This window comes from Brienomyrus brachyistius, chromosome 2 (genome assembly GCF_023856365.1).
Source record: "Brienomyrus brachyistius isolate T26 chromosome 2, BBRACH_0.4, whole genome shotgun sequence".
Classification (NCBI taxonomy): domain Eukaryota; kingdom Metazoa; phylum Chordata; class Actinopteri; order Osteoglossiformes; family Mormyridae; genus Brienomyrus; species Brienomyrus brachyistius.
This window is the reverse complement of record NC_064534.1, coordinates 44,539,174-44,566,317: the sequence shown is the minus strand read 5'-3', so window position 1 is coordinate 44,566,317 and position 27,144 is coordinate 44,539,174. Positions and strand designations below refer to the sequence as shown.

Below are 27,144 nucleotides of genomic sequence, written 5' to 3'. Positions count from 1 at the left end.
TTTAAAAGATTTTTTGATAATTTTATATTTTATTATTCAGGCAGGACCACACAAACTGCTGTAGTCGCACTGAAAAACAGATTACTCCCTTAGTGTCAGAGAACTTTATCCATCCATTTTCTAACAATGCTGGTTTCCACTCAGTCAGGAATCCATACTCTGTGACCGAGATTGGGTAGCTGCTGAACAAAAATCCCATCCCTGGAGATGTGAGCTAACCACTGAGTTCCCATGGAAAACCTGAATGAAGACAGATCTTGTAAATGATTTCACCTTAATCGTCTGTTTTTGTATGTACCGTGTGATACATTTGCATTTGGTTTACAAGCAAGCTGTTTACACTGTTGCATTGTTACCCTATATTCACCATAAGACGTGAAAACCCTGTTTTTAATAAGTATACAACGCCCTATTTATTTGCGTATTGCCGACATTCCCCCCCCCCCCCCCTCACAGGAAGACCGTGCAGTGACCGTCCCCTTTAAGAAGGAGGTCCGTAGCCTGTCAACGTGACTTATTAGGAAGTGGACAAATGAAGTCTGCTGTTTATCCCAAGTTATTGCTACTCAGCAGCTTACGGAACGTGAAAGAAATATCGTTGGCAAAAATTTGGTGTAGGTACAGTTTTATTTTGTCGCTACATATTTCAGTCCCAGAGGTTCTGGAAAACATACAGTTACATTCGCGTGGATTTAGGAAGAGGGAGTTTTAAAGCCTGAGGAGTGTTAAATCTTTTTGAAGTTAGTTGGTTTTCTCCGTTTTCGATGGCTTGTTTGGTGAGCATGTAAAGGCAGATTTTATCTTGACGATTTGTAATGCATAGCAGACTGCTTCTTGTATCTCGAGAAGCTTGCCACGGAGGGTGCTGCTATATGCGAAATTTTGGTGCAGTTTAACTTGCGTGCTTTGTCACAAAAAATCCTTTTATGAGAAAAAAAGACCATATGTCATGTTTTTTCTTGAACTGTTTTGAGGCTTAATATCTGAAATGTACGGGATTTCGTTTTGTTGCGTGTTACATTCGTTTTCTACTGTTACAGTACTTTGTGTGTACATATTTGACGCCATTCTTTGCTTCCTGCACCAGTGTCCTCTTTTTGTCATGAAAAACATGGTCACCCTGCACTTAATGCAGAATAGAAATGAAAATGATGTTTATATGGTAGTAACGATTGTGATTTTTTTTTATTATTCAGTATGTCCAGCTCCGGTCCAGCGTGCTACTCTTGACAACTTACTTCCTAAATACGATCAGTGACCTCAATGGCCTGAGTGTCCCATTAGGCGCAAATATTCACGATGCATCTCAAAGAACCCACTGAGGAAGTAAGTGCCAATCTCATGGCACAGTGGATCCTATGCTGCGTGTATTTACCCACACCATATGCTTATTACTTTTGTTGCGCTCAAATGGTTCACCACCGTTAATGCAGACAATATGGTTTCATGAGATTAATTCCTATTTCCCCTGTTGATACCTTCTGGATTTGCTTTCATAGCGCTATATGATTGCCGCTGTGTCCACAGTGCCACCTGGTTATGCGCTTGAATGAGAGCCAGCGGTGTTTTTTCATCCGGAATACTCCTGACTGCAACCAAGATGGAGGTTTTTTAAACTATTTGGAGACGGCATTCTGCCTCTTTCCAACCAACCTCCTTCCTTTAGCGATCTTCTTCTATGTAAGTATCTCTCCAGGATTGTTTACAAGATGTATTTAATGTTATCATGAATTCTAAAGATTTGTATGCTATAAACACAGTTTAAGTCCTTTCAGTGTATAATAATATTACCAGTTTGCTAATATTAACTGTCTAATTACGCTATTTTAAGTGAATTTGAGGAAATATGGTATATCCCCCCCACCCCCCGAGAAGCAGTTATGCAGGAAAGTACAAATGAATCATATCCACAGCACAATTGCCAGACCAAACTACAGTGCGCCACCTGAGGCCATTATCAAACTCTGCATCCAGTCTGTCTTCTGGTGTCATTTACCAGAACGTAAATTGTATTGTATATTTTTGTACATTGCACTTTTTGGTTAATTGTCTGTCTGTCTCGTGTGTCAAACATACTGTACTTTATTCGCAGGTTCTATGGCTTCTCTTCCTGTTTATTGTTCTTGGACTCACAGCATCTAAGTTGTAAGAATTCTCCCGTTTTTCTGTTTGATCTTTTGCATTTATACTTGCTTGTTGATATTCTGATGTTTTTTTATTGCTATATTTTTGGTTTAGTCTACTAACTGTGAAGGACTACAGTGACCAGATAATACTCATCCCTATCTGAAGTACAGAAGTCATGTGCCATACTTGCTTGCAACAGAATGGTCCAGTGCAAAGTTAGCTCTGTGTATAACTGTAATTGCATTATTAAAATCTACTTGTTAATTGTGTGGTTTTCACATTGGAGAACTGGTATTGCTCATACATGTGTAGATTTGAGATTTCCTGTGTAGATGGTATGTCAGCAGAGCTGTAGGGTTTTAGTTGATATGGGGGAGGTTTTGCTTTAATATATGTCCAGTTGTATGTTGCTTGTTTGGCATGCATTTCTGCGTGGTTTGTGGTATATTCAGTGAAACATGACAGACTGACATTTCTTCACTCTGCCTCCTGTAGCTTCTGCCCCAACCTATCTGCCATATCTGCCACCTTGAAGCTGACCCATAATGTCGCTGTATCCTTTCATAAAATTCCCCACCTCTAAGTAACAGAAATGATACTGGACATTTTACCAACCAGTATATCTCTTTAATGGTCCAGTTATAATTCATAATGCCCCAATAGTCATACTGGCACAATATTAAATTTTGCTAATGGATGTTTTACATTTCCAGCCTGCGAAACGTTTTGAATTGATTAACTTGCACATGCTTTTTGAATGTTATTAGTAACAGGTTTAGTTTCACACGAGCTGAGTGTTTCTTGACCTTTGTCTGGTCAGGGTGTGACCTTTTTGGCTTTGGGCAATGGGGCTCCGGATGTATTCAGTGCTATGGCAGCCTTTTCTCACCCCCAAACTGCTGGATTGGCCATTGGGGCATTGTTTGGTGAGTTTGAATTTGCTAATTTTGGGGTGGACAGAAAAGCCACTAGGGTTTATGTGTAATATGAAAATTCCCTATGCATAACTAAAAGAATGAGATTGCATAATTTCAGTTCAGCTAAAGAGAACAGATGAGCAATCTCATATCTCTTTTTATCCAACTTCACTTCCGTAGTTAGGTAACCTTATGTTGAAAGAGGAGCATGAATATAGATAGCCTGTAGTGAACCAGCCAATTTCTGATATAAATCAGCAGTCACTCAGCTCTTCCTTTTTTAATAGATTACAAGGAATGTCTCTGTTTTCTTCGCCATGTGGCTTTCTCTCTCTCTCCCTTGCCATCCTGTCACCCTCTCTCACCTGTTCCCTTGGGACATCCTTCTCCCAGGAGCAGGGATCTTCGTCACCACCATCGTTGCTGGTAGCGTGGCCCTTGTCAAACCCTTTACGGTGGCTTCCCGTCCCTTTTTGCGGGACGTCATCTTTTACATGGCCGCTGTCTTCTGGACTTTCCTTATCCTCTACAAGGGTCAGATTCATCTGGGGGAAGCGCTAGGTACTCTTAAATTTAGAAATGCTTAACTCAGAATCATTATTAAAGCTGTGTTTAGAACAATCATCTAAATGTATTCAGTTTCAGATGTACTCTTTCCCAGAACCATTAAGAAAATGAAACTGAAAGTAAGGTTTGTTTAGAATGCAATATTTCACACATTTCTGTCAGTGTTTCTGGTCAGATTGTTCATTTTTACGGGAAATACACCTTTAAATGTTATTGCATGTTGGTGTTCAAGAACTTTTCTTGTTATTTTGAATTATTTCAAAGACCCACCATTTTCCCTCATAACAGCTTCACACACATAATGAATTTGGTGCAGTTTCAGCCAGAAATTGCCTGATGCCTTCCCAGCACTTCTGCTGCAGATCCCAGACATTTTGGCTTCTTGTGGGTTGCTTTGCACTCTAAACACACAGTTGGTCCAATAAAAATTTTTGTAATTGAGATCTGGTGAATGGGCAGGCCAGGTACTTACACTGTGTCTTTTATGTTACTGGTTTACCAGACCTTGCACAATTTTGAGATGCATTGTGGGTTGTTATCTTGCTGAAAAACAAAAGATTACCATATCAGCCACAATCCACACAACATCCACTACTGTTAGTAGATATTCAGTTTAAAGTATACATAGTTAGGGTTTTAAGTAGCTGTAGTCAAACTTTGAACTGGTAGTGTAGTTTTTACGAAAGAAAGTAATGAGCTGCTTCTTTCCTGCAGGTTACTTGTGCTTGTATGTGGGATACGTTTTCACAGTTATCATCAGTGCTTACATCTATAACCGACAGAAACACTTCATCAACGGACCATTACAGAATGGCTCTAACCATGTACCAGGTATGCGTATGTACACTGTTAGGCATGTAAAATGAGTTTCTTTAGATGTGTTAAGTCTGACTTGTACAAATTCACTAGATTGTTGTGTTGTCATTTATCATGTGGGACATTAGTTTAGCAATAGTTAATATTTAACTACAAAAAAAATTAACATGCTCTTTGTACTACAGGAAGTAGGATGTGTTAAAAATGGAATAGTCTGTAAAACTATTCATGTTGGTTTGCCGTTTCAGTTGAATAAATTTAGGTATTGTCAGGGTTTAAATTTGAGTAATAGAATATAAAAGGTAAGTGTTTTTTTCCTTCTCCAAACTATATCTTCACAAAATGTAGTACCTCCCCCCATTTGCAAAATTATACACATGCCTTTTGAAATGATTTCAAAATTGGAAAACTTAATAAAAAAAAAAATAAACAACTTCCAAAGATTGGGGCCATCATATGTCATAAAAAATGTAGTAAATACCATACTGTACCTCGAGCCATGCAATGTTTTCCGGAGCTTCACAAAGTACTGCGTGCCATCATTATTATGAACCACTGTATTTAACCCAGATTTTTAATATAGCAGGCTTTACTGTCGCCTGTTCATGAGTACGAATTGCCCGCAAGTCAGGCGTTCTTAACTTGGGGACTGCCTAACTCTCTATATTATATTATATTATATTATATTTGGCAGATTACCTTCTAATTTACATGTATATTTATTACGTGAATATGAGTAACACTATTGAATTTTTTGGCTCTTTCAAAATACAGTACAGCTGTTTCAAATGCATTTCCAATTACAGTACTGTACAAATAACTGAACTCTGTATAATTCTAATGCAAATACAGTGCAGTACTGTATCTAAAATATAGCTTATAGTTTTGCTGCTGCATCTTGTTGGCTTGTTTTTGGGAGTTTATTATAAGCTTTTGAGACTATATTTGTCAATGACTGACTTTTTCATGTTTTCTGTGCATACAGCCTTAGCCTCTGGTAGCTTGCCAGAAGCAGATATTTTTATATCTGACAGACAATCTAGGAGAGAAGTGGGAATTTTGGCAGTTAGGGTTGATGGATAAATAGAGCTGGGTGTCATTTCCATAACAATGAAACTGCCAACTCTCCTAAAAATGTTCCCAAGAGGTGAATAATGAATGAGGCCCTTATGACAGGGACAGTCTTGGATTTAAAACATTTAAGCTGCACAAACTGAGTCCAACCAGAGAGGTATGACTTAAACCAGGTAAGGGCAGTGTCGGTAGTCCCAATAGATTCCAGTCTCTCTAACAGGATACTGTTTGCCACTGTATCAAAGGCTACATTCAAATCAAGAAGTACCAGTATGGTTAACATACCAGAATCTGCAACCATTAATAAATCATTTGTGATTTTAATCAGTGCTATCTTTGCTGTGAAAAGGACAATATGCAGAATGGAACTGGTCAAACTAATTGATCTCGGTAAGATGTGCATGTAACTGCAAAACAACAAGTTTCTCAAGAATTTTTTGTAGTTTAAATTTTTTATTGATTTTAACAGGAAGACAGATTAAAGGAAAAGTATACAGCAATTAAAGAAATAATAAAATAAAATACATGAAGAAAAAAAAATAAATATACAATAATTTGACATGTGCGATATAACAGTGGCTGACTAGTAATAAACAGATGCCATGTTCTAACATTTATTAATACACTTGTGTCCCATTATCAGTTATTTAGCATATTTGAGTCTTCCCTGACATATATCTATTAAAGCTGTCCCATTGTTCCTTAATAACATCATTATGCAGATTTAATCTTCCTGGCATCTTGTCACATGCCACAGTTTCCATCATTAAGTTCTTCCACATGTTTAATGTGGGAGTTTGGGGTTCCCTCCAACACCTCAGAATCAGCCATGCCCAGGTTATTAGGCCAGTTTTTACTACTCTAAACGCATGCTTAGTTAAATTGGGCCCTGCAGTCTTGTCTCCAAGTAAACAGAATCTTGGTGATCTGGGCAATTGACATTCCAACCATTTACTCATACAATCCAAAACATTACGTCACAGGCAGGTGACTTTGGTACATTCCCATGACGCATGTGTCTTGTACGATTTGACATTTTGAACATAAATCATCTCTAAGTAGGCCCTTTTTATGAAGTCTTGTAGGAGTATAGTAAAAATCTATGAATTATTTTGTATTGGATATATTTGCCTCTAGCTTCCCCTATATACTCCTCAGTGTGGGGAAGAATCCCCCCCATACCCCTACATCCAATACCTGGAAAACGTCTCTCTCCCATATCATCCGGAGATTATCACAGCCACCATTATTAGTCTATTGGCACAACTCGTACCACTTAGATGCTTTCTGCAGTATTATTGGTAACCCCACATAGTGCTCTATCAATCCTTTTCTTGATGGAAGGTAGCTTTATCTTTAACACAATGTCTGAGTTGCAAGTTTTTCCAGAAATAGCCCTGACCTTCCAAATTGAATTTCTTTTTAATTTTGTGATAAGAAAGCAGTCCTCTTGAAATAAATCATTTAATACCCTAATACCTTTTTTCAGACACTGCGCCCAATATATTGTCTCCATCCATCCATCCATCCATCCATCCATCATCTTCCGCTTAATCCGGGGTCGGGTCGCGGGGGCAGCAGTCTCAGCAGGGAAGCCCAGACTTCCCTCTCCCTGGCCACTTCATCCAGCTCCTCTGGGGGGATCCCAAGGCATTCCCAGGCCAGCCGGGAGACTTAGTCTCTCCAGCGTGTCCTAGGTCTTCCCCGGGGTCTCCTCCCAGTGGGACATGCCCGGAACACCTCCCCAGGGAGGCGTCCCGGAGGCATCCTAATCAGATGCCCGAGCCACCTCATCTGGCTCCTCTCGATGCGGAGGAGCAGCGGCTCTACTCTGAGTCCCTCCCGAATGACTGAGCTCCTCCCCCTATCTCTAAGGGAGAGCCCAGCCACCCTGCGGAGGAAACTCATTTCGGTCGCTTGCACCCGCGATCTCGTTCTTTCGGTCACTACCCATAGCTCATGACCATAGGTGAGGGTAGGAACGTAGATCAACTGGTAAATCGAGAGCTTTGCCTTTTGGCTCAGCTCTCTCTTCACCATGACAGACCGATGCAGCGCCCGCATGACAGCTGACACCACACCGATCTACCTGTCGACCTCCCGTTCCATCGTTCCCCCACTCGTGAACAAGATCCCGAGATACTTAAACTCCTCCACTTGGGGGAGGACCCCATCCCCAACCCGGAGAGAGCATTCTACCCTTTTCCGGCTGAGAACCATGGTCTCGGATTTGGAGGTGCTGATTCTCATCCCAGCCGCTTCACACTCGGCTGCGAACTGCCCCAGTGAGAGCTGAAGGTTACGGTCCGATGAGGCCAACAGAACCACATCATCTGCAAAAAGCAGAGACCTAATCCTGAGGTCACCGAACCGGACACCCTCAACGCCCTGGCTGCGCCTAGAAATTCTGTCCATTAAAGCTATGAACAGAATCGGTGACAAAGGGCAGCCCTGACGGAGTCCAACCCTCACCGGAAACAAGTCCGAATTATTGCCGCCTATGCGGATCAGGCACTGGCACCGGTCATACAGGGACCGAACCGCCCTTAAAAGGAAGCCCGGTACCCCATACTCCCGGAGCACTCCCCACAGGACTCCCCGAGGGACACGGTCGAATGCCCTCTCCAAGTCCACAAAACACATGTAGACTGGTCGGGCAAACTCCCATGAACCCTCCAAAACCCTGCTGAGAGTATAGAGCTGGTCCACTGTTCCATGGCCAGGGCGAAAACCACACTGCTCCTCCTGAATCCGAGGATCGACAATCCGGTGGACCCTCCTCTCCAGGACCCCCAAATAGACCTTACCAGGGAGGCTGAGGAGTGTGATCCCCCTGTAGTTGGAGCACACCCTCGGTCCCCCCTTCTTAAAGAGATATAACAAAATGATAAAGCATTTTCTTTGGGATATTGTTTCTTTACCTATCTTTATTTTAGGATTATGCCATATTGATGCATATTTTTGAATATGAATATTTTTTATGCACTTCTTGCCAAATTGTTTTTGAGTGTATTAAAATTTTCACAGTTTTTTAAAGTTTGTGAGAGGGCTTCGATAGGTGTAAAAGGAGATGTTAGTTCCCTTTCAGTTAAGATCCAGTCCAAATGGAATTATTTATACCTTTCCAATGCCTGGCAAGCTTTTCCATTTAAAATGAAATACTATAATGTTGAGTGTTTGGTAGTGACAATCCCTCCTTTTTAGGCTGACAACCTAGAATCCGTATGAACAAACTTTTTTCTCCCATCCCAAAGAAAATGCTTTATCATTTTGTTATATCTCAATAGCAGTTGGTGTGGGACAGATATAGGTATCATATTTATCAAATAATTTATCTTAGGAGCTATAACCATCTTAATTATGTTCACCTTCCCCCACAAAGTCAAATGTAATCTACTAGAGTTATCCAGATTAACTTTAATTTTATCTAATAGTGATTCCATGTTAGTTAACCCAGACATAAAAGAAATTATTTTAAGTTCTATCCCTAATATTTCATTCCTTTTGAAAGTCATCTGAATTGACAATTAGATAATAAATTAGGGGAACAAATTTGAGATAGCGGCATAGATACTGATTTATGCCAGTTAACACAATAACCAGATACTTTAGAATATAATTAGATAACTTCCAACAACACCGATATAGAGTTGCCTGGACCCCGATTCTGTACCAAAATATCATCAGCATACAGAAGACCTCGGCCTTTTGTGGATCGGCTCAACCTCTTCCCCTTCTGTGTAAATCTTAAATTGGCTGGGTGCACTAGCATGTGTTTCACCTGGTGTTTCCGTAAAATTTTCATTGTCGAAGAGAATTTCCTCCGCGATTCTGCACTCCTTAGTCATATCCTCGTAGAAGGAGCGTATGCAGTCATCCCGCTGTATTCCTCTCTTTTTCTTTGCAGCTGCCACAACTTTCTGTCAAGCTGTGTAATGCAGAAATTTCACCAGTATCATGCGGGGCAGCCGATCGCCGTCTGGTTGCGGTCCCCAGCTCCTGTGGCTTCTCTCAATTTCGAATTCGTCTCCTTGTAGTCCTAAGGCCGGTATTCTTACAGTATTTTCCTAACATAGTCATTCATTGTAGTCCCTGCTTCTTTCCCTTCTTTCAGTCCAATCAGCCGGACATTATTCCGTCTGTTTCAATTTTCCTGATCTTCCACTCAGCTCCATAATTGCTCCACTTGCTGAGTGAGTTTTCTGTTTCCATCTGTCACATTAGCCATGCTATCCTCCATGTTAGCAATGCGGTTTTCCGCCTCATTGAACTGTATCTCTAGAACGCTTACTGTGTTTTTTCAGCTCTGCTATGTCCGACTTAATTATCGACACATCTTTCGCCACTGTGTTTAAAGTGGTGCCAATCTTCATCATTTCTGCATAGAGGTCCTTAATACTAATTGATTGAGTCTCCTTCAAGCTAACACGGTTAGCATCCATGTTGTCCGTTATCTTCAGACGAGTTTGCACACTTTGCTTCGCTAGACTCTTAACTCGGATCAACTTATGTTACTTTTATCTTCGAAACTAAATAAATGTATCAACTATGTATAACAACTGAGTTTACGGAGAGAGAGGTAGTAAAGCTCAATCTGTAATAATTGTTGGCAGGGATGCAGAGCTTATTTAAAGCGCTGCCATTTCCTAGGTCTTCCCCACGTGACTCTCTCAAGAATTTTTGATATAGACAATAAATTTGAAATAGGTTGGAAATTATTTAAATTGCTGGGGTCTGCACCAGTTTTTTTTTTAAACTGGAGTAATAGCAGCTGTTTTGAGAGACAAGGGAACATGGCCAAAAGAAAGGGATGAATGCACAATATTAGTAATTAATGAAATGAGAGGGCAGATACGCTTTTACTGAGGGGGCAGGAATCGGATCAAGTTGACAAGTGCAAGATTTTGATATTTGAATCAGATCCAGAATGTCAGAAGCAGCTGGAAGTTTGAAAGAAGATAGTAAAAACAAGAAGGGCTGACTAGACTCATGGCTCAAAGCACCATGAAGAGTATTTGCTGGAGTGTTCAGTGTCTGGTAGATGTTGTCAATTTTGACATTAAAGAACGTCATGAGAATGTTACATAGTTGTGTGGAATATAGGTAAGGAGGAAGAACATCAGGTGGCCGGAGAATGTTATTCACAGTAGAAAAAAGAGCTGTAATATTTCCTTCACTTAACCTGATTTGATTAGTGTGACAACGTTGACTACAAAAAATTGACGCGGATTTTGTATTGTCGACCATCTGAAAGAGGACCTTCAATCGGTCTTTGCCAGTCATGTGTCTGCACTGTCTGACACACCCCCATTCGCCATTTTGAGTGTATCGCGGATGTAAACACATTTAGTTAACAAACTTAATATTTAACATTCAGTGTTTTTTTTTCTCCACAAAAATTTCATGTTTTATGTAATCAGTAATAAGCAATTTTCATTACCAAAACACACTAGTAATTTATGTGTTTCAGAAAGGAAAAGAGTCAAGAACACCACAAAAATGTCATTGGACATAACTTTATTGGTCATATTTAAGATAAAATATAAGTGGTAAGCAGAATATAGGCTCAGATCCTTCCAGACATCATGTGAAACATTAGAAACTGTACTTGCAAATGTTTCTAAACTTACAGTAAACTATAGTTGGCAATTGGTTTGTCAGGGTACAGCACACAGTGACAGCCTGCTCTAGCTTTGTGGCTTATAATCCATGCACTAATAAACGTGTCATTACAGTTTTGCTGTTTACTTTTGTCTTTAAAAAGCATTCACTCTGTAACCATAGTTTAACACAAACAGATTAACCCATTTCTGCTACCCTCCATAGTGAGGCTAGCTTATTAGCGTAGATTTCCCGTAGGTTAGAATGTATTCTGACTTTGGAAGACAAACAAAATGCATATTCAGTAATACTACTTAAACAAACATCTTACTTGCCTTTATGTAATTGCCGAGAGCAAACACGCATTATGGGAGATATCGTGTTGAAAGTGGTCTCCTTCCGTCTCATTGCTGCGACCCAGGCCACCCGACGCCTCTTCGTTACCTCCTCTACCTGCTGTCCATATCCTCTTTTCCAAGTGGGAAACCGAAAAAGTCTCATGTTGTGGTCCACCTGTCTGCCATTTCTACCAGTGATTTAGTATGACAGCCTTTCACACAGCACGACTGTCCCATCTTACCAAAGATAACGCCACACGCAAATGCTGGCACTTAAGTAATATACGCCCACAATGGCGATTCGACCCACAATACACTGCGGCTATAGCGAGTGTGACGCCAACTGTCAAAGACCGATATATGAACTGAATCTTTTATACATTGCTTTATTTTATTTGAATTGAAGCTTTATTTAAACTTTTGGACTTTAAGACACACCATTGTCACCAGTGTGCACTTTAGTTTGTATTGTTTAAAGTGTTTTCTTTTTTATTGTGATGGTCACACTAATATAAAAACATCTGATTACTTTCAAATTCATATGTTTCCCTGGTTATTTTAATTTAATTATTATAAATTTGAATCGTCTTAATGCAGGCACATGAGGGGGACATTCACAGGGGGACAGATAATGAGCAGATGAGGTAAGACATGCACTGGAGCCCAGAACAGGATGTGCAACCACAGGTCGCAGGCATCAAAATAGTCAGGCATGAAATAATCATGACTAATCGACAAAAAAAAATTGGACGATTAGGTCGACTTACAAAATAATCATTAGTTGCAGCCCTAGTAGTAAACAGATTTGGCTATAGACAGAGCTTCCTTTATAAATGTGCAAATGATCATTGTACATATTTTTATGCACAGTAAGACTGATCCGTGCAAACAAGCGTTCCCATCTCCAACCTTTAACTTTAACATGGCGAAGCTCAGGAGTGAACCAAGGGGCAGAATGAGTGAAACAAACATTCCAAGTCTTTAGTGGAGCAAGATAGTCCAAGCGCCTGGGTAATTCAACAATATAGTGCAAAACAAGTGATCAGTGGTGAATAAGTTGTGTTTGGACACTATATTATTATTGTGCCCAGAAAAATTGGATAAATTAATGTTTTATGTTTAGTTAAACTAGTGTCTTTTAATATAAGTATATGATCAGATGCAGCCAGATCGGACCGCAGTGCAGTTGATTGGTGTTACACCAGATCAGCAGATAAGAATATGTCCTTTAGAATAAGTGGGAAAATGAATAAGAACATAAGAACTATACAACGAGAGGAGGCCATTCGGCCCATCAAGCTCGCTTGGGGAGAACTAAACTAATAGCTCAGAGTCGTTAAAATCTTATCTAGCTCTGATTTAACACTAGATTTACCGAGTTTTTTATTCTCTGCTGAGGAGTCCCAAGGTGGTTTGTCCACCCCTGCTGTGATTTTCGCAGGTCTTCAGCCCCATCCTCCTCCTGCTTTTGTTGTGCAAACACACCCATTACCTGTGAGGCCTGGCGCATTTGCATTTTTTACTCAGAGTAGCTCAAATCCAAGGCAGGCTAAACCTCTGTGTGTGACATGGAAACCTTCACAAAAGTCTGCCATATCTATACCAAATATCCCACACGCTGACTGACCTGCAAATATGAAAGACGCACATTCACAAAATATATGGAAAACACAAGTCTGTGTTATTTATAAAACAAATTGAGTGAAAATAGAATGAAAAGTTGCTAATAGAATGAAATGAATAAAATGAAAACATGCTAACACTTCAGTCTCCAATGCATGTTTGTATATAAATGTCATAAGCTGAGTGAAGTCATGGTCCATGGTTTTTGACATGCTCATACACATACAGAATAAAATGTCATTTCATTTTCATTGGCCATCACTGAATTATAACACCAAAAGTGAATTTTGTTTTGGTGTGATCTCTCCAGCATTTGCATGTTTGGCTGTTCATGTAAAAATTGATGTATCCGTGCCTCAGTTCCAGTTCATCTCTTCGTCATCTTTCTGCCTTTTGTCCTCAGTGGTTACTGTCCCACACAGTCTGTCTATCTTTCAAAGTCTGTGTTTGCAGCGTTTGAAAACCCAGTGACCATCATCCCTGTATTTGGCAATGGAGTTCCTTGGCTAGAAGAATCGGAAACAATCTTCTTTTTCCTTTCCACCCTGTAGGATGCTTTGTACAGAACGTAGGCATTTCACCGCCACCAAGTCCAGCATGTTGTAAAACACAGCTACTGGCCACTTGCTTGTTGCTGCTCGTACTGAATACATGCGCGCCCATTCTAAACACTGACGTGGAGAATTCCTCTCCCTGTGCAGTGTCCTTTGCCAATGGAGGAAGGTCACGGCAAACGTTATTCACCATGCCCAGTAAAGTGAAGGCAGTCTGTGTGACAGTGACAGTGAGGTGAAGAAATTGTCCATTGTGACATTTCTCCCGTCATCCAGAAATGACTCCATCAGACTCATGACCACGTTCTCTGCCAGCCTCACCAAGAACTGTGCTGAAAGTTTCACTCCAGGAAGAACACATGAACATAGATGTACAGCTGTTCTCGACCAAGGTTCATTGTCCTGCAGTATATTTACATTTACATTTACAGGATTTGGCAGACGCCCTTAGCCAGAGCGACTTACATAAGAGCTTTGAGACTCTGCAATGAATTTCCCGATGCTAGCTCAATAAGGACCCCAGCTACGAATACTATCTCTGAGAACGCCATTGAGTAGTGCAGAATTTTTATTTTATTTTATTTTTTTAAAACACACACCAGAAAAAGAGTCGAGTAAGAATATAGAAGTTCTACGTCAGGTAATTCTGAAAAAGAAAAGTTTGAGTCGTCGCTTGAAGACATTCAAGGATTCAGCTGTTCGGGACATCTAGGGGGAGTTCATTCCATCAATTAGGTGCCAGGACAGAGAAGAGCCGAGATGCGTGTCTTCCTTGTGCCTTGAGGGGAGGTGGGACCAGTCGAGCAGTGCTGGAGGATCGGAGAGATCGTGGTGCAGAGCGGGGTGTGATGAGGTCCTTTAGGTAGGATGGTGCCAGAGAATTTTTGGCTTTGTATGCGAGCATCAGTGTTTTGAATCTGATGCGTGCAGCTACAGGAAGCCAGTGGAGGGAGTGCAGCAAAGGAGTGGTGTGGGAGAACTTGGGAAGGATGAAAACAAGACGAGCAGCTGCATTCTGATCAGTTGGAGGGGACGGATGGCGCTCAGTGGGTAACCCGCTAGAAGCGAGTTGCAGTAGTCAAGGCGTGAGATGAGAGGACGAGGGACTGGACGAGTATCTGGGTAGCCTGGGTGGAAAGAAATGGACGTATCCTCCTGATGTTAAAGAGGAGAAACCGACAAGAGCGAGAAAGACTGGTGATATGTGAGGAAAATGACAACCGATCATCTATGGTAACTCCAAGGTTTCTAGCAGAAACCGAAGGACGGATCAGGGAGTTGTCAAGGAGATCGCAAGGTCCTGGAGGGGGGATGAGTCAGCCGGGATGTAAAGCAACTCAGTTTTACTAGTTTTGAGTTTTAGCTGGTGAGTGGTCATCCAAGATGAGATGTCTGCCAAGCATGTAGAGATCTTAGTGGAGACATGAGTGTCTGAGGGAGGGGAAGGAGAGGATGAGTTGAGTGTCATCGGCATAGCAGTGGTAGGAGAAGCCATGTGAGGATATAACTTCGCCAAGAGATTTAGTGTAGAGGGAGAATAGGAGAGGGCCAAGAACCGAGCCCTGAGGGACACGGTGGAAAGACACCGTGGAGTAGATGTGGATCCATTCCATGTCACTTGGTATATCGCATCCAAGCCGGACAAATTTGGGATCAAGTTCTGGATGGCCACGGATTTGGAGACCAAATACGTCTGCAACGTGTCCCCTAACTTGGGAAAGGGACCCCAGTCACCAGAAAAGGGAGAGGCTGGCAGAGAACATGGTCATGAGTCTGATGGAGCCATTTCTGGATGACGGGGAGAAATGTCACAACGGACAATTTCTTCACCTCACTGGCACTGTCACACAGACTGCTTCAGCGCAAAACAACACTACTGAGCACAGGGAATAAAGTTTGGTATGAACTTCCTCCAATTTCAAAGGACACTGCACAGCAAGAGGAATTCTCCGCGTCAGTGCTTAGAAGTGGCAGTGTCTCCTTGACAATTTATGCACCTAAAAAAACAAGATTGTGTGTGTTCTGAGTTCCTTGGACCAAGATGTGGCGATCTGTGAAGGCAGAAAGAGGAAACTCAACACGATAACAGACTATAACCACATGAAGGTATGTGAATGTGTGTATAATTTTACATCAGTGCTACAATGGTTTTCTGATATGTACTATACAGCCTATATAGAAAGAAGGTAGAAAAAAAGCAAATACACTCATGACTCTCTCTCTCTCTGCTGTTATAGTGTGGTGTAAATGTGTTGGACCAAATGGCGCGCATGTATTCCGTAAGAGCAGCAACATGCAGGTGGCCAGTAGCTGTATTTTACAACATGCTGGACCTGGTGGTGGCAAATTCCTACGTTCTGTACAAGGCATGTACAGGGTGGGAAGGCAAAAGAAGATTATTTTTGAGTCATCTAGCCAAGGAACTCCATTGCCAATTTATGCCACAAAAGGCTATGGGGACAGAGGAAGGCTGCTGCGTGCCAGGACTTGTATGGACAACTCAGTGGTCAGGTACAGGAGAACTGCAACAGAAACCGCAGCAGGTTTACCAGTGCAAAGTGTTACAAATTCACTTGCGCCAAATGCAGGGATGATGGTCACTGGGTCTGCAAACACTGCAAAGTTTGAAACACTCAATTTTTTTTATAAATAAAACAGACTTGTGCTTCCATATATTTTGTGAATGTGTGTCTTTCATATTTGCAGGTCAGTCAGCATGTGGGATATTTGGTATAGATATGGCAGACTTTTGTGAAGGTTTCCATGTCACACACAGAGGTTTAGCCTGCCTTGGATTTTAGCTGCTCTGAGTAAAAAAAATGCAAATGTGCCAGGCCTCACAGGTATTTGGGTGTGTTTGCACAACAAAAGCAGGAGGACAATGGCCCAAGAAACTCTCAGCAGGGATGCTAGTAGGTGTTAGGCCCAGGGAATTTACGCAAATTTGCGTAGATTTGGCAGTTTCTAGTGTTAAAGGAACCCAAGGATTCAGCTTGCACTACATTATCAGGAAGGCTATTTCATACTCTGACTACGTGCTGTGTAAAGAAGTGCTTCCTTAAATCCAGCTTGAAATGTTCTCCCGCTAATTTCCACCTATGGCCACGAGTTCGTGTATTTAAACTAATGCTGAAGTAACTATTTGGTTTAACAGCATCCAAACCTGTTAGAATCTTATATACCTGGATCATGTCCCCCCTCAGTCTCCTTTGCTTGAGACTGAACAGATTTAGCTCAAGTAACCTTTCCTCGTATGACATTCCTCTAAGACCAGGAATCATTTTTTGTGGCCCTACGCTGCACCTTTTCTAAGGCCACAATGTCCTTTTTAAGATATGGTGACCAAACCTGCACACAATATTCTAGGTGAGGTCTCACAAGGAATTGTATAATCTTAGCATTACCTTCCCTGACTTAAACTCCACACACCTGGAGATATACCCCAACATCCTATTGGCCTTTTTTATTGCTTCCCCACACTGGCGAGAATGGGACATGGAAGCATCAACATACACACCAAGGTCTTTCTCATGTTCGGCTACCTTTATTTCAGTGAGACCCATGAAATACCTGTACTTTATATTTCTGCTCCCTAGATGGAGTACCTTACATTTATCGACGTTAAATTTCATCTGCCAGGTATCGGCCCAGTCACTAATTAAATCAAGATCCCGCTGTAGCTGCTGAGCCGCTAATTCAGTATCTGCTACACCACCCACCTTGGTGTCATCTGCAATTTTCACCAGTTTACTGTATATATTGGTATCTATATCATTTATGTAAATTAGAAACAATAGCGGTCCTAAAATCGAACCCTGCGGTACCCCACTATGGATGCAGGCCCACTGTGACATTGTGCCTCTTATAACTACTCGCTGTTTCCTATCTGTTAACCAGTTATCAATCCAGGTCGCTACGGTACCTAAAATACCTGCCGCTTTGAGTTTAAGTAGGAGCCTCTTGTGGGGGACAACATCAAAAGCCTTTTGGAAATCTAAGTAGATGACATCATAGGCCTTCTTATCATCAACTTCCTGAGTAGCTTCCTCAAAAAACTCCAACAGATTCGTTAAACAGGATCTACCTCTGCTAAATTCATGCTGGCTATCCCGCAAAATGTTATTGGAGTCCAGGTAATATACCATTTTCTCTTTGATTATAGCCTCCATTACTTTACCAGTTATACAAGTTAGACTGATTGGCCTGTAGTTAGACACATTACTTCTATCCCCTTTTTTGAAAATGGGCGTTACCCATTGGAATGTACTGCTGTAGCCTACACCTGACCAATCAAGATGTAGAATCCCTCGCAAGACAGTGAATGACATTGTCCACGTGTATATTAAAATCACTGACATCACAAACTCAGAAAATTCATAAAAAAAGACCTTATTGGGTCTGGATGGTTGATAAACAGTAACAAAAATAGTGGCAGTAGGTCCATTGATTTGCAGGTCAATGGATTCGAATGATGTGTATACCGGCAGAGTCACTGAAGATGCTCTCCTGCCACTCGTTGTAGAGAATCACGAGCCTGCACCCTCGACCGGTAGCGCAGGGATGGTAGGTGTAAATAAAGCCTACAGGTATGACCTGGAAGAAGTCATCGGGCTGCTGCCAAGTCTCGACCAAACGCAAAAAGTCATACTTACGATTATTCAGTAGATCACAGACTACTGGACCTTTGTTCGTAAGGGATCGGATGTTAAATAATCCAATTGCAACCTTGCGTTTGACTTGACTGTCATTAGCCGACTTGGCTAGTTCAGACACTAAGACACTATGGTCAACAACCCGTCGATACTTCTTAGCCCGGCGAAGAGCGGAGGACAAGACGGAACGTACAGGCTCTCTGTTCTCATAGTCAAAATTCCAATGGCCCCCGTGATGGATGTATCTCCACCGACTCTGTGGACATGCAAACTCCATGCATACAAAGTGGTGGTGTGTGGCACCACCACTAACCACTGTGTCACTGTGCCGCCCTGACAAGCTTGCATGATGTGTGATGTTAATATCGACATGGCAATTTATGAACCTGCAATTGTCACATTGCAAAGACTGTGATGGTCTGCTGGGTTCAATCCATCAATATGTCGCACTCAAGCATTTTTATTCAAACGCAGGAGGACAAGCTTACAAACTTCTGCAACTTTGATGATAGTTCCTTTTTAACATTATCTAATATGTGTATTATCTAGTATTAAAACAAAACTCGTAAGTTTATTTATGCTGCTTTTGCATAAGATCTGCAAGCGCTCTCCAAGACAATCATAATCATTTTTGTCCTTGCTGTTCTGTTCACTCATACAGGTAGATCGTATCGTGTGTTTGTGAATAATTAAAAATAATTGAAGAGGAGAAAAAGCAAACAAGAACTGGTCATAAAAAGACACATCTTTATGTATGGAAATATTTTGTATTTCATAGAGATGATATTGAGCAAAAGCAAGTACTCTGTGAACATTGGCTTTTATCTCATAGCAACATCACCAATTTATTTGACCGACTGTTAGTAGATATGTTCTGCTTCGCTATGTATTTAATTTTCAGCCCATAAATATCGCAAAAAACGTCGAACATCGCAATGTGAATTTTTTTCTAATATTGTTCAGTCCTACTGAAAACACTCAATACGTTTTAAAAAAATATATTTATTGCATGATTATTATGTACTGTATTATATTACACATCATAAGACTATGCAACTAAGTGATGGCGTTAACCTTTGATTTAGAAACAATTTTTTTGACATATAGGAGACGTAGACAGTAAATTTCAGCAAAATAATTTAAAGTGATGACAAACTTGGGCTAGGCTACTCTAAGATGCTAAATGGCACACATTTATGGCTAACCTTGCATTATCAGATGAGTCCATCAAACCTTTTTAAGATGTATTTTTACTTTGCAATCATGCTGTGCTGATATTGAAGTTTTACTTTGCAATACTAACAGACGATTGCATTTTCATTCACTTTTAGTGTGAAGTGCTTCCACCAATTTGTACGTTTACTCTCTATGAAGTCTTCCGTCTGCCATATTGCCAAATAATTGAAAAGGAACATTTTAATAGATGTATTTTATTAGTCGAGTAATCCAGTTTAATCAAGTAATTATGATCGCTCTAAACTTGATTTTGCTGACATTTAAGATGAAATAGATTTTTATTAGTTATGCTGAATTACACCTCTGAATTTAGTGGAAACACCTTTTTTTTCAAATGAACAGCTTTTTGTCATAATGCATAGAATAATGGGTTTTTGCCTTTTGCTCTGTGAAGGTTTGCTTGCTGATAGCTATCGGTTAATACTGTTATTGGTGTGGTTTTTATTTCTGCAGATCTGCAGTCTGACACTGATGAGAGCTCATCCCTACCAAACTCTAGTATTCAGGACTATGGTACGCATGGTGGCTTTGCCAGTTTTTGATAGTGTTGCTGCATGAATCCATGTGTAATGTGTGTGCTGCAGTTTGTGATGTGTGTCAGTGTGTGGAATGTGACATGGGGCTGAACCACTGACCTTGAGTTACTGCGTAATGTTATACAATAGTGAATTATGTGGCACAGAGTGAAATGGGGGGAAAAATTGTACAAGTACAGATACATTGGAGTGCTTTTCTTCACATATCCCATCCTGCTTTCTTTTGAGGCAAACGCATACATACACAGGCCTATACAGGCAAGAGTGAAGCTCAGGGTCTGAGCGCAGGGTCAGGCCACTGGAAATTCAACTATTCTGCCGAGGCCAGGGCTCAAACCGGCAACTTTATCACAGACACAGAGGTGTAACCCGCTAAACTGCACTCTGCTACCATGTGTGTGTACATGGACTCTGTGCTATAGAATTCACCCTTATTTTAACTCCCTGCAAAGGAACACTTATTGGCCTGATGGAACTTATTGGAGTCTTTATATTTCAGAGTACCAGCCCCTGCTTACATGCATGGAATCCACTAGCCAAATTTTCCTCAAGTCTCTTAACCCAGTGGACATCAGAAAATGGAGGAGAAAGCCCTTGTACTGGAGAGCATTTAAGGTGATAAAGGTGGGTAGTTACATTAAGTGATGATGGTGCTTTATGTTGAAATTCGAGAAGTAAATGACACTCTGTTATGATGGTGATAAGCACCTCTCTTCTCTCCACTAGGTGCCAATAGAAGTGATTCTGTTGCTGTCTGTGCCTGTTGTTGACCCAGACAAGGAAGACCGCAACTGGAAACGACCCCTTAACTGCTTGCATCTTATTACGGGCCCTCTGATTTGTGTGCTTACCTTCCAATCAGGAGAGTGTATGTCTTTTCCTTAGTGTAGCCATCTTGTCTCAAATAATATTAGGACATGTCTGTTCCTTTGGCCTTTATGGGTCTTTATTTGGCCTATATGGCCTTTATGTTCCGGCTAAGATATGACTGATGTGAGAAATCAGTGATTTATAATCCAAGTAGGGGGAGTCTGTGATCTGTACCATATTGTAACGCCTCATTCGTCCTACATTTTGGCAGATTATTGTGATCTGATATGGTATATTAATATCTGCAATTAAATGTCTGTTTTCATTTAGCAAACAATTCCATGCCTGATAATGTTTTATTTTTTTAACATAAGTACTTACAAAGATTCCTGATTTATCTTGACTATTTCACCCTGAATGTTACACTATAACTCCTAGACCCGTCAGTTTAGTGCCATATTCAATAACCACAGTGTGTCAGAATGCTTCCCCTTTGCTGTATTAGGGCATTAGTGTCTTACCTGGAGGGGAGTATAAATCCTTACCTTCTTGGGAACCAAAGCTCCCTCAGCCCGTGTGTGGGCAGGATCTATGTTTCAGAAAACAAATGCTCCAGGCAATGTGTGCTGCTTTCTAAAAGGAATATCATGTTATAGTCGATGATGGTAACTGTTAGCTAACAGTATGATGGCTTTCTTGGATCTTTCTTAGACTGCTTTTCACTTCTCAACAGATGGGTTGTTGTACATTCAAGGGGGCTTCCCAGTCTGGGCATTGACTCTTCTCATCGGACTCTTCTTGTGTGCCATCGTCTTCTGGAGCACAACTAATTACCAGCCCCCCAGATTCCACTTTGTAAGACCTTGCTTTTTATTCATCGTGTAGTAATAGCAAAAATTCAACTGATTCCAATTAATGGTGATTGTATGGAGGGGTTATCACTTTGTATCTGTACTGAGGCAAATCAAAAAAGTTCAAAGCTCAGAGTTACTGTAGCTTTTGTATTAACAACACCAACAACATGTGACGGAGACTTTCTGCCCAGTTAGTGCATTGGGGACCAATGATGGTGCGCTCATATGGTAATGTATTAGAAGTCCATACAGGTGGAAGTGGTCTGTGATTGGAAAGTTGCCCATTTGAATCCTTGGCAGAATGATCACATCTCTTTTAGACCCTTGAGCTCCCAAAATGCCACAGGGGTGCTAGATAAATGACTGACCCTACACTCTGTCCCCAAACTTTGCTCTCATAATGTTTTTCTTTGTGCTGCAGCTTTTCTCTCTGCTAGGTTTCCTGGTCAGTGCGATGTGGATGAACACGGCCGCAACAGAGGTCGTGAGCTTACTAAGGACATTGGGTGTGGTTTTCAGCCTTAGCAACACAGTACTGGGCCTCACCCTGCTGGCCTGGGGCAATAGCATTGGAGGTAATGCAGCCTCCTGCATTTTAACTACTTTACTAGTCTTAATATCAGGGAAGGTTTGTCAGTTGAATGGGTTTGAGGGATATCTAAGGGAGGGGCTCCGATTCGAACTCCCTGTTGTTGATGAAATCTCCCAAAGGGGGGGTTGTGGTTAAAAAGTTTGGGAACCCATGATCTAAGGTGTATAAGAACTCACTATCTCTTAATTTTTCAGGATTAAGTCAGCTGAATGGATTTCTTTGTACAGTGCAGTTTACTGAATGACCTTTTGAATCTGTGTCCCAGAAGGCATATTTAGTAGTATTTGGTCTTGTTTTTGCAGATTGCTTCTCAGACATCACAATTGCACGCCAGGGGTATCCACGTATGGCCATCTCTGCCTGTTTTGGGGGAATTATCTTTAGTATCTTTTTCAGGCTTGAGCTTGTATGTCATTCTGTGGTTTCACTCAAACATACACTGCTCCAAAAAATTAAAGAAACACTTTAATAAAGAAACACATCAGATCTTAATGGGGAAAAATCATGCTGGATATCTATACTGATATAGACTGGGTAATGTGTTAGGAATGAAAGGATGGCACATCGTTTGATGAAAATGAAAATTATCAACCTACAGGAGGTTGAATTCAAAGACACCCCGAAAATCAAAGTGAAAGAATGATGCGGCAGGCTAGTCCATTTTCCCAAAATTTCATTGCAGCAACTCAAAATTATACTCCGTAATTTATTTGGCCCTCCTGTACTTGTATGTATGCCTGACAATGTCAGGGCATGGTCCTAATGAGATGATGGATGATATCCTGGGGAATCTCCTCCCAGATCTGGACCAGGGCATCACTGAGCTCCTGGACAGTCTGAGGTGCAACCTAGCGGACCAAAACAATTCAGCTGGGCAGTAAACACAAGGGCCACTAGAGCAGTGTTTCCCAACCCAGTCCTCGGGGACCCCGACAGTCCACATTTTTGACCCTCTCAGCCCTCAGCCAATCAGGAACATCGAATACCTGGTACATGTGCGCTAGGAGCTGAGAGGAAGCCAAAACATGGACTGTCCGGGGTCCCCGAGGACTGGGTTGGGAAACACTGCACTAGAGGATGTCGGGCCCTCAGGCCACCTTCATGAAGTCTGCTTCTGATTGTTTGGTCAGAGACATTCACACCAGTGGCCTCCTGGAGGTCATTTTGTAGGGTTCTGGTAGTGCTCATCTAGTTCCTCCTTGCACAAAGGACCAGATACTGGTCCTGCTGATGGGTTAAGGACCTTCTACGGCCCTGTCCAGCTCTCCTAGAGTAACTGCCTGTCTCCTGGAATCTCCTCCATGCCCTTGAGACTGTGCTGGGAGACACAGCAAATATTCTGGCAATGGCATGTATTGATGCGCCATCCTGGAGGAGTTGAACTACATGTGCAACCTCTGTAGGGTCCAGGTATCAACTCATGCTACCTGTAGTGACACTGACCGTTGCCAAATGCAAAACTAGTGAAAAAACCATCAGAAAACATGAGGAGGGAAAAATGTCATTACTGTCCACCTGTTAAGTCATTCCTGTTTTGGGGGTCGTCTCATTGTTTCCCCTCTAGTGCACCTATTGATAATTTCATTAACACCAACGCAGCTGACACTGATTAACAACCCCCTCTGCTTAACTGACTAGATCAATATCCCAGAAGTTTAATTGATGCTTTACTCTGAAGTATTCCTTTAATTTTTTTGAGCAGTGTATTTATGTGCTCGTGTATCATGGGTAAGGTACAGTCTGTTAGGGGTGCATCAATGCTGTTAGTATTAGGTTCAATACAGTACTCTAGTATTCACACTCTTTCTCATGACAAAGCGGTACAAAGCATGTGACCGGGACCACATGATGAGATATCAACAATATCGTTAACAAACAAAATAAATGCGCTTTTTCTGTGATGCCTCGGTGATACACACACTCGGATGATGTTGTCCTAAATGATTTAGCATGTTGGATGTGTTTCCAGCAACACATCAGAGGTCGGCATTACACAACCGACAGACATTGTAACTTTAATAAACAACATCTTGTTCTTATGGACTACTCTCTCTCTCTTGTAGGTGTATTTCATTGGAATACTAAAATGTTCCCAAACCGCTGATTGACTGGCACTAACTTACATTAGTTGGAACTGATGGACACCTACAACTACCATAATGTTTTCGTGTTCATTTACTTATGGATATAGGATTCTCCAAAATCAATACAGCCCAAACACAACTAATCTAATTAAACATCTAAAGGCTGAATCATACTTCACTTCACTCAGGCATTTATGTACACCTGACATAATTTACTTAAATGCATCAAAATTAAAATATCACAGTAATTTGTTTTACATCACCTAACCCCACCTGGTATCGGTGAGTTCCATTGGGCTGAAAAAATAGTAATGATGCATCCCTACTATTTGTTAATTAGCTAGATTTTTGATTTATCCAACCCATGCATCTGTTGGCTTTTGCTGGTTATTTGTACACCATATGAATGTTATGTGATTGTGCAAGTTTGAATCATTAACCAGTATTTTCAGCAGTCTTCAGTGAGCTAAGTGAATTCTTAGAGCTGATTGAAATGCGTTTCATATATAGTGTCTAAATTGCACGTTTAGGGTGCACTCCTCCCATGCTACAAATCCTGTATGGTAAAGTATTGGTGTCAGTTCTTAACTAACTTCCCTTTCAGACATGGTTTTTGGTATTGGGCTTGGCTGCCTGCTGCAGATGTTCGCACACAATAATGTGGTAAAAGTAAGTAACAGCATTGGTCACGACTCGCATTGTGTGAAAGGAAAGCTGGAAAACTATAACTTTGCATCAAGAGAGCAAAGTGACTGTGTTAATTGGCTTAGTGGAAGGTTAAGCTTTGTGTGTATATGTGTGCATATGTGTGCGTGTCCACGAGTGTCAGAGGGTAAGGCTTACAGTGTGTGAGTGGCCAGAAGTACTGTAGTTCCCAGCTGACCCAGTTCTTCCACTTGCTTTTACAGCTCCAGCCAGAAGGGTTACTGGTCTGGGTACTAGCAGTGGCCCTTGGCTGCAGCCTGGCATTCTCCTTCATTCTGGTGCCTCTGCAGTGCTTTCACCTAGGCCGTCCATATGGAGCTTTCCTTCTGCTCTTCTATGCTGTCTTCCTGTTGGTGGCACTGCTTACAGAGTTTGGAAAAATTAAAGTGGGGTGACAGCCATTCTGCTCATCTGCTGATATTTTTGTACAACCTGTCTGTTGTCTCAAGGTAAGGGACATTGTGTTCTGCATAGCCCAGTATGCTTTGAGAGTCCCTCACTAAAACTATGTTTATACGATTTTATTATATAATTCATAACTGGAAAAGATAATATTTAATCATTTTAATTGGTTGGCCCAGCTTTAAAGACCTCCTATGAGACCCCATCTCGACAAATTTTATCTTGGGTGTCCCCCTACTCTACACTTGTAAAGTTTCATTATTGGGGAATCAATATTACAGTGGTTTGTGTTCTCATTTAATGGAAGTGCCAAAACTATTTATCAAAGTGACTTGACTATGTGTGCTTCTGTGGTTGGGTGATTATTATCATTTATCCAAATGTTTTTAAATTAAAATATTGAATATTATATATTTTTATGTCATCCAGCCCTAAAAGAGAATATTGCAATTTTCTTGCTGAATATAAAATTCAGCTGCTCAGGGACATGTGTAACTTTTTTTTAGATGTAAAAACACTTGTTTGATTTGGTCCTGTTAACTTAGCTCTGCTGTTCTGGTTTTTGTTCTTGTATTAAAGTTAGCTAGCGCTACCTTAGACTTCAGAAAAGCTATATATTTTCACATTACATGTAAGTGTTATCTCATCATTCCTCAATAACCAAAGCAGTAACAGTGGTCATATGATCCTGGGTAGAGTCGGTCCTAAGCAGGATAGGCCATGAGGCTGGAGCACCCCTTGGACCGGATGCTGGTCTATCGCAGAGCACATACACATGGTCATGGCCAGTTTAGATACCAGCTAGCCTGACTTTGCGCTGTAGGGGGAGCCCTGAGAGAAACAGGGAGAGTATGCAAACTTCACACACAGACAGCAGAGATATGAGGGTCTTTTTGGAAGGCTTCACTGCGTCTAAAGTGCTTTGTGCTGCAGATTTTTAGCTTTTTCTAGTGTCACGAACAATATGACACTAAAGTATGGTTTGATGGTAAGGTCTGGACACAAGCTTTCATCTTACACTTGGGAAATGAATTTATTAGTGTGTTTCTGCTCTAGGAAAAAATCCAGTACCCAATTTTTGAAATATTTGATTTGGTTAACAAGTCCTTAAGCCAAATCATTTGTGTTACATAAATACAAGACACATTTCTGAATAATTAAACATTTAACTTGAATATGAATATACCAAGCCTTTGTACTTGGTACTGTTCTGTACAGTTTGTAATAGGCTCTGGCCTTCTACATGGCCTTACCAAGATATGTGATTAGAAGTGGGATGACTATTTGTTACAGTAACTCACAGATGAGGGAATGCTGAATGTCTAGGGTTTCAGTACTGTATCACTGCATTGTGTGCGCACACTTGTCCTATACTGTACTTGTTTTAGTTTTTTTGTGAGTGTGAATATTATCAAAATTAAACTGCCATCACTGAGAATTTATATAATATAAAAGATTGTCTGGTTTTGCTTTTGTTTATATAATTCTGTCAGTGTGTGTAAAGTAAATAAGTGATCATTTATTAAATGGTGTTGGAAATCATACTGGCCAAAGCAATGTGCATCTGTAGGGCTATCTGCCTTCTTTTCACAAGAACATTCAGATTTGGTTGTTGCTCATTTGTAGCTGCTCTGCCAAATCTATCAGTTACATGGG

At 41.0% G+C, this 27,144-nt stretch overlaps 1 protein-coding gene across 3 annotated transcripts; it reads left to right on the top strand.

Annotated features, from left to right (window-relative positions):
- The first annotated feature begins 124 nt into the window (after nucleotides 1-124).
- Nucleotides 125-27,030, top strand: LOC125714776 (mitochondrial sodium/calcium exchanger protein-like). 3 transcript variants are annotated; one of them, XM_048985731.1, is made up of 17 exons: nucleotides 125-259; nucleotides 457-614; nucleotides 1,197-1,326; nucleotides 1,528-1,680; nucleotides 2,093-2,145; nucleotides 2,623-2,680; nucleotides 2,948-3,053; nucleotides 3,438-3,605; nucleotides 4,326-4,442; nucleotides 19,959-20,018; nucleotides 20,541-20,665; nucleotides 20,768-20,909; nucleotides 21,585-21,706; nucleotides 22,127-22,280; nucleotides 22,600-22,680; nucleotides 24,986-25,050; nucleotides 25,290-27,030. In XM_048985731.1, the coding sequence occupies exons 3-17, from the start codon at nucleotides 1,300-1,302 to the stop codon at nucleotides 25,479-25,481; spliced, it is 1,623 nt and encodes a 540-aa protein (XP_048841688.1). In that variant the 5' UTR covers nucleotides 125-259; nucleotides 457-614; nucleotides 1,197-1,299; the 3' UTR covers nucleotides 25,482-27,030. The 3 variants fall into 3 exon arrangements, with proteins under 3 accessions (XP_048841688.1, XP_048841698.1, XP_048841704.1); XM_048985741.1 differs by lacking the exon at nucleotides 457-614; XM_048985747.1 differs by lacking the exons at nucleotides 125-259; nucleotides 457-614 and adding an exon at nucleotides 272-290.
- The last annotated feature ends 114 nt before the right edge of the window (nucleotides 27,031-27,144 follow it).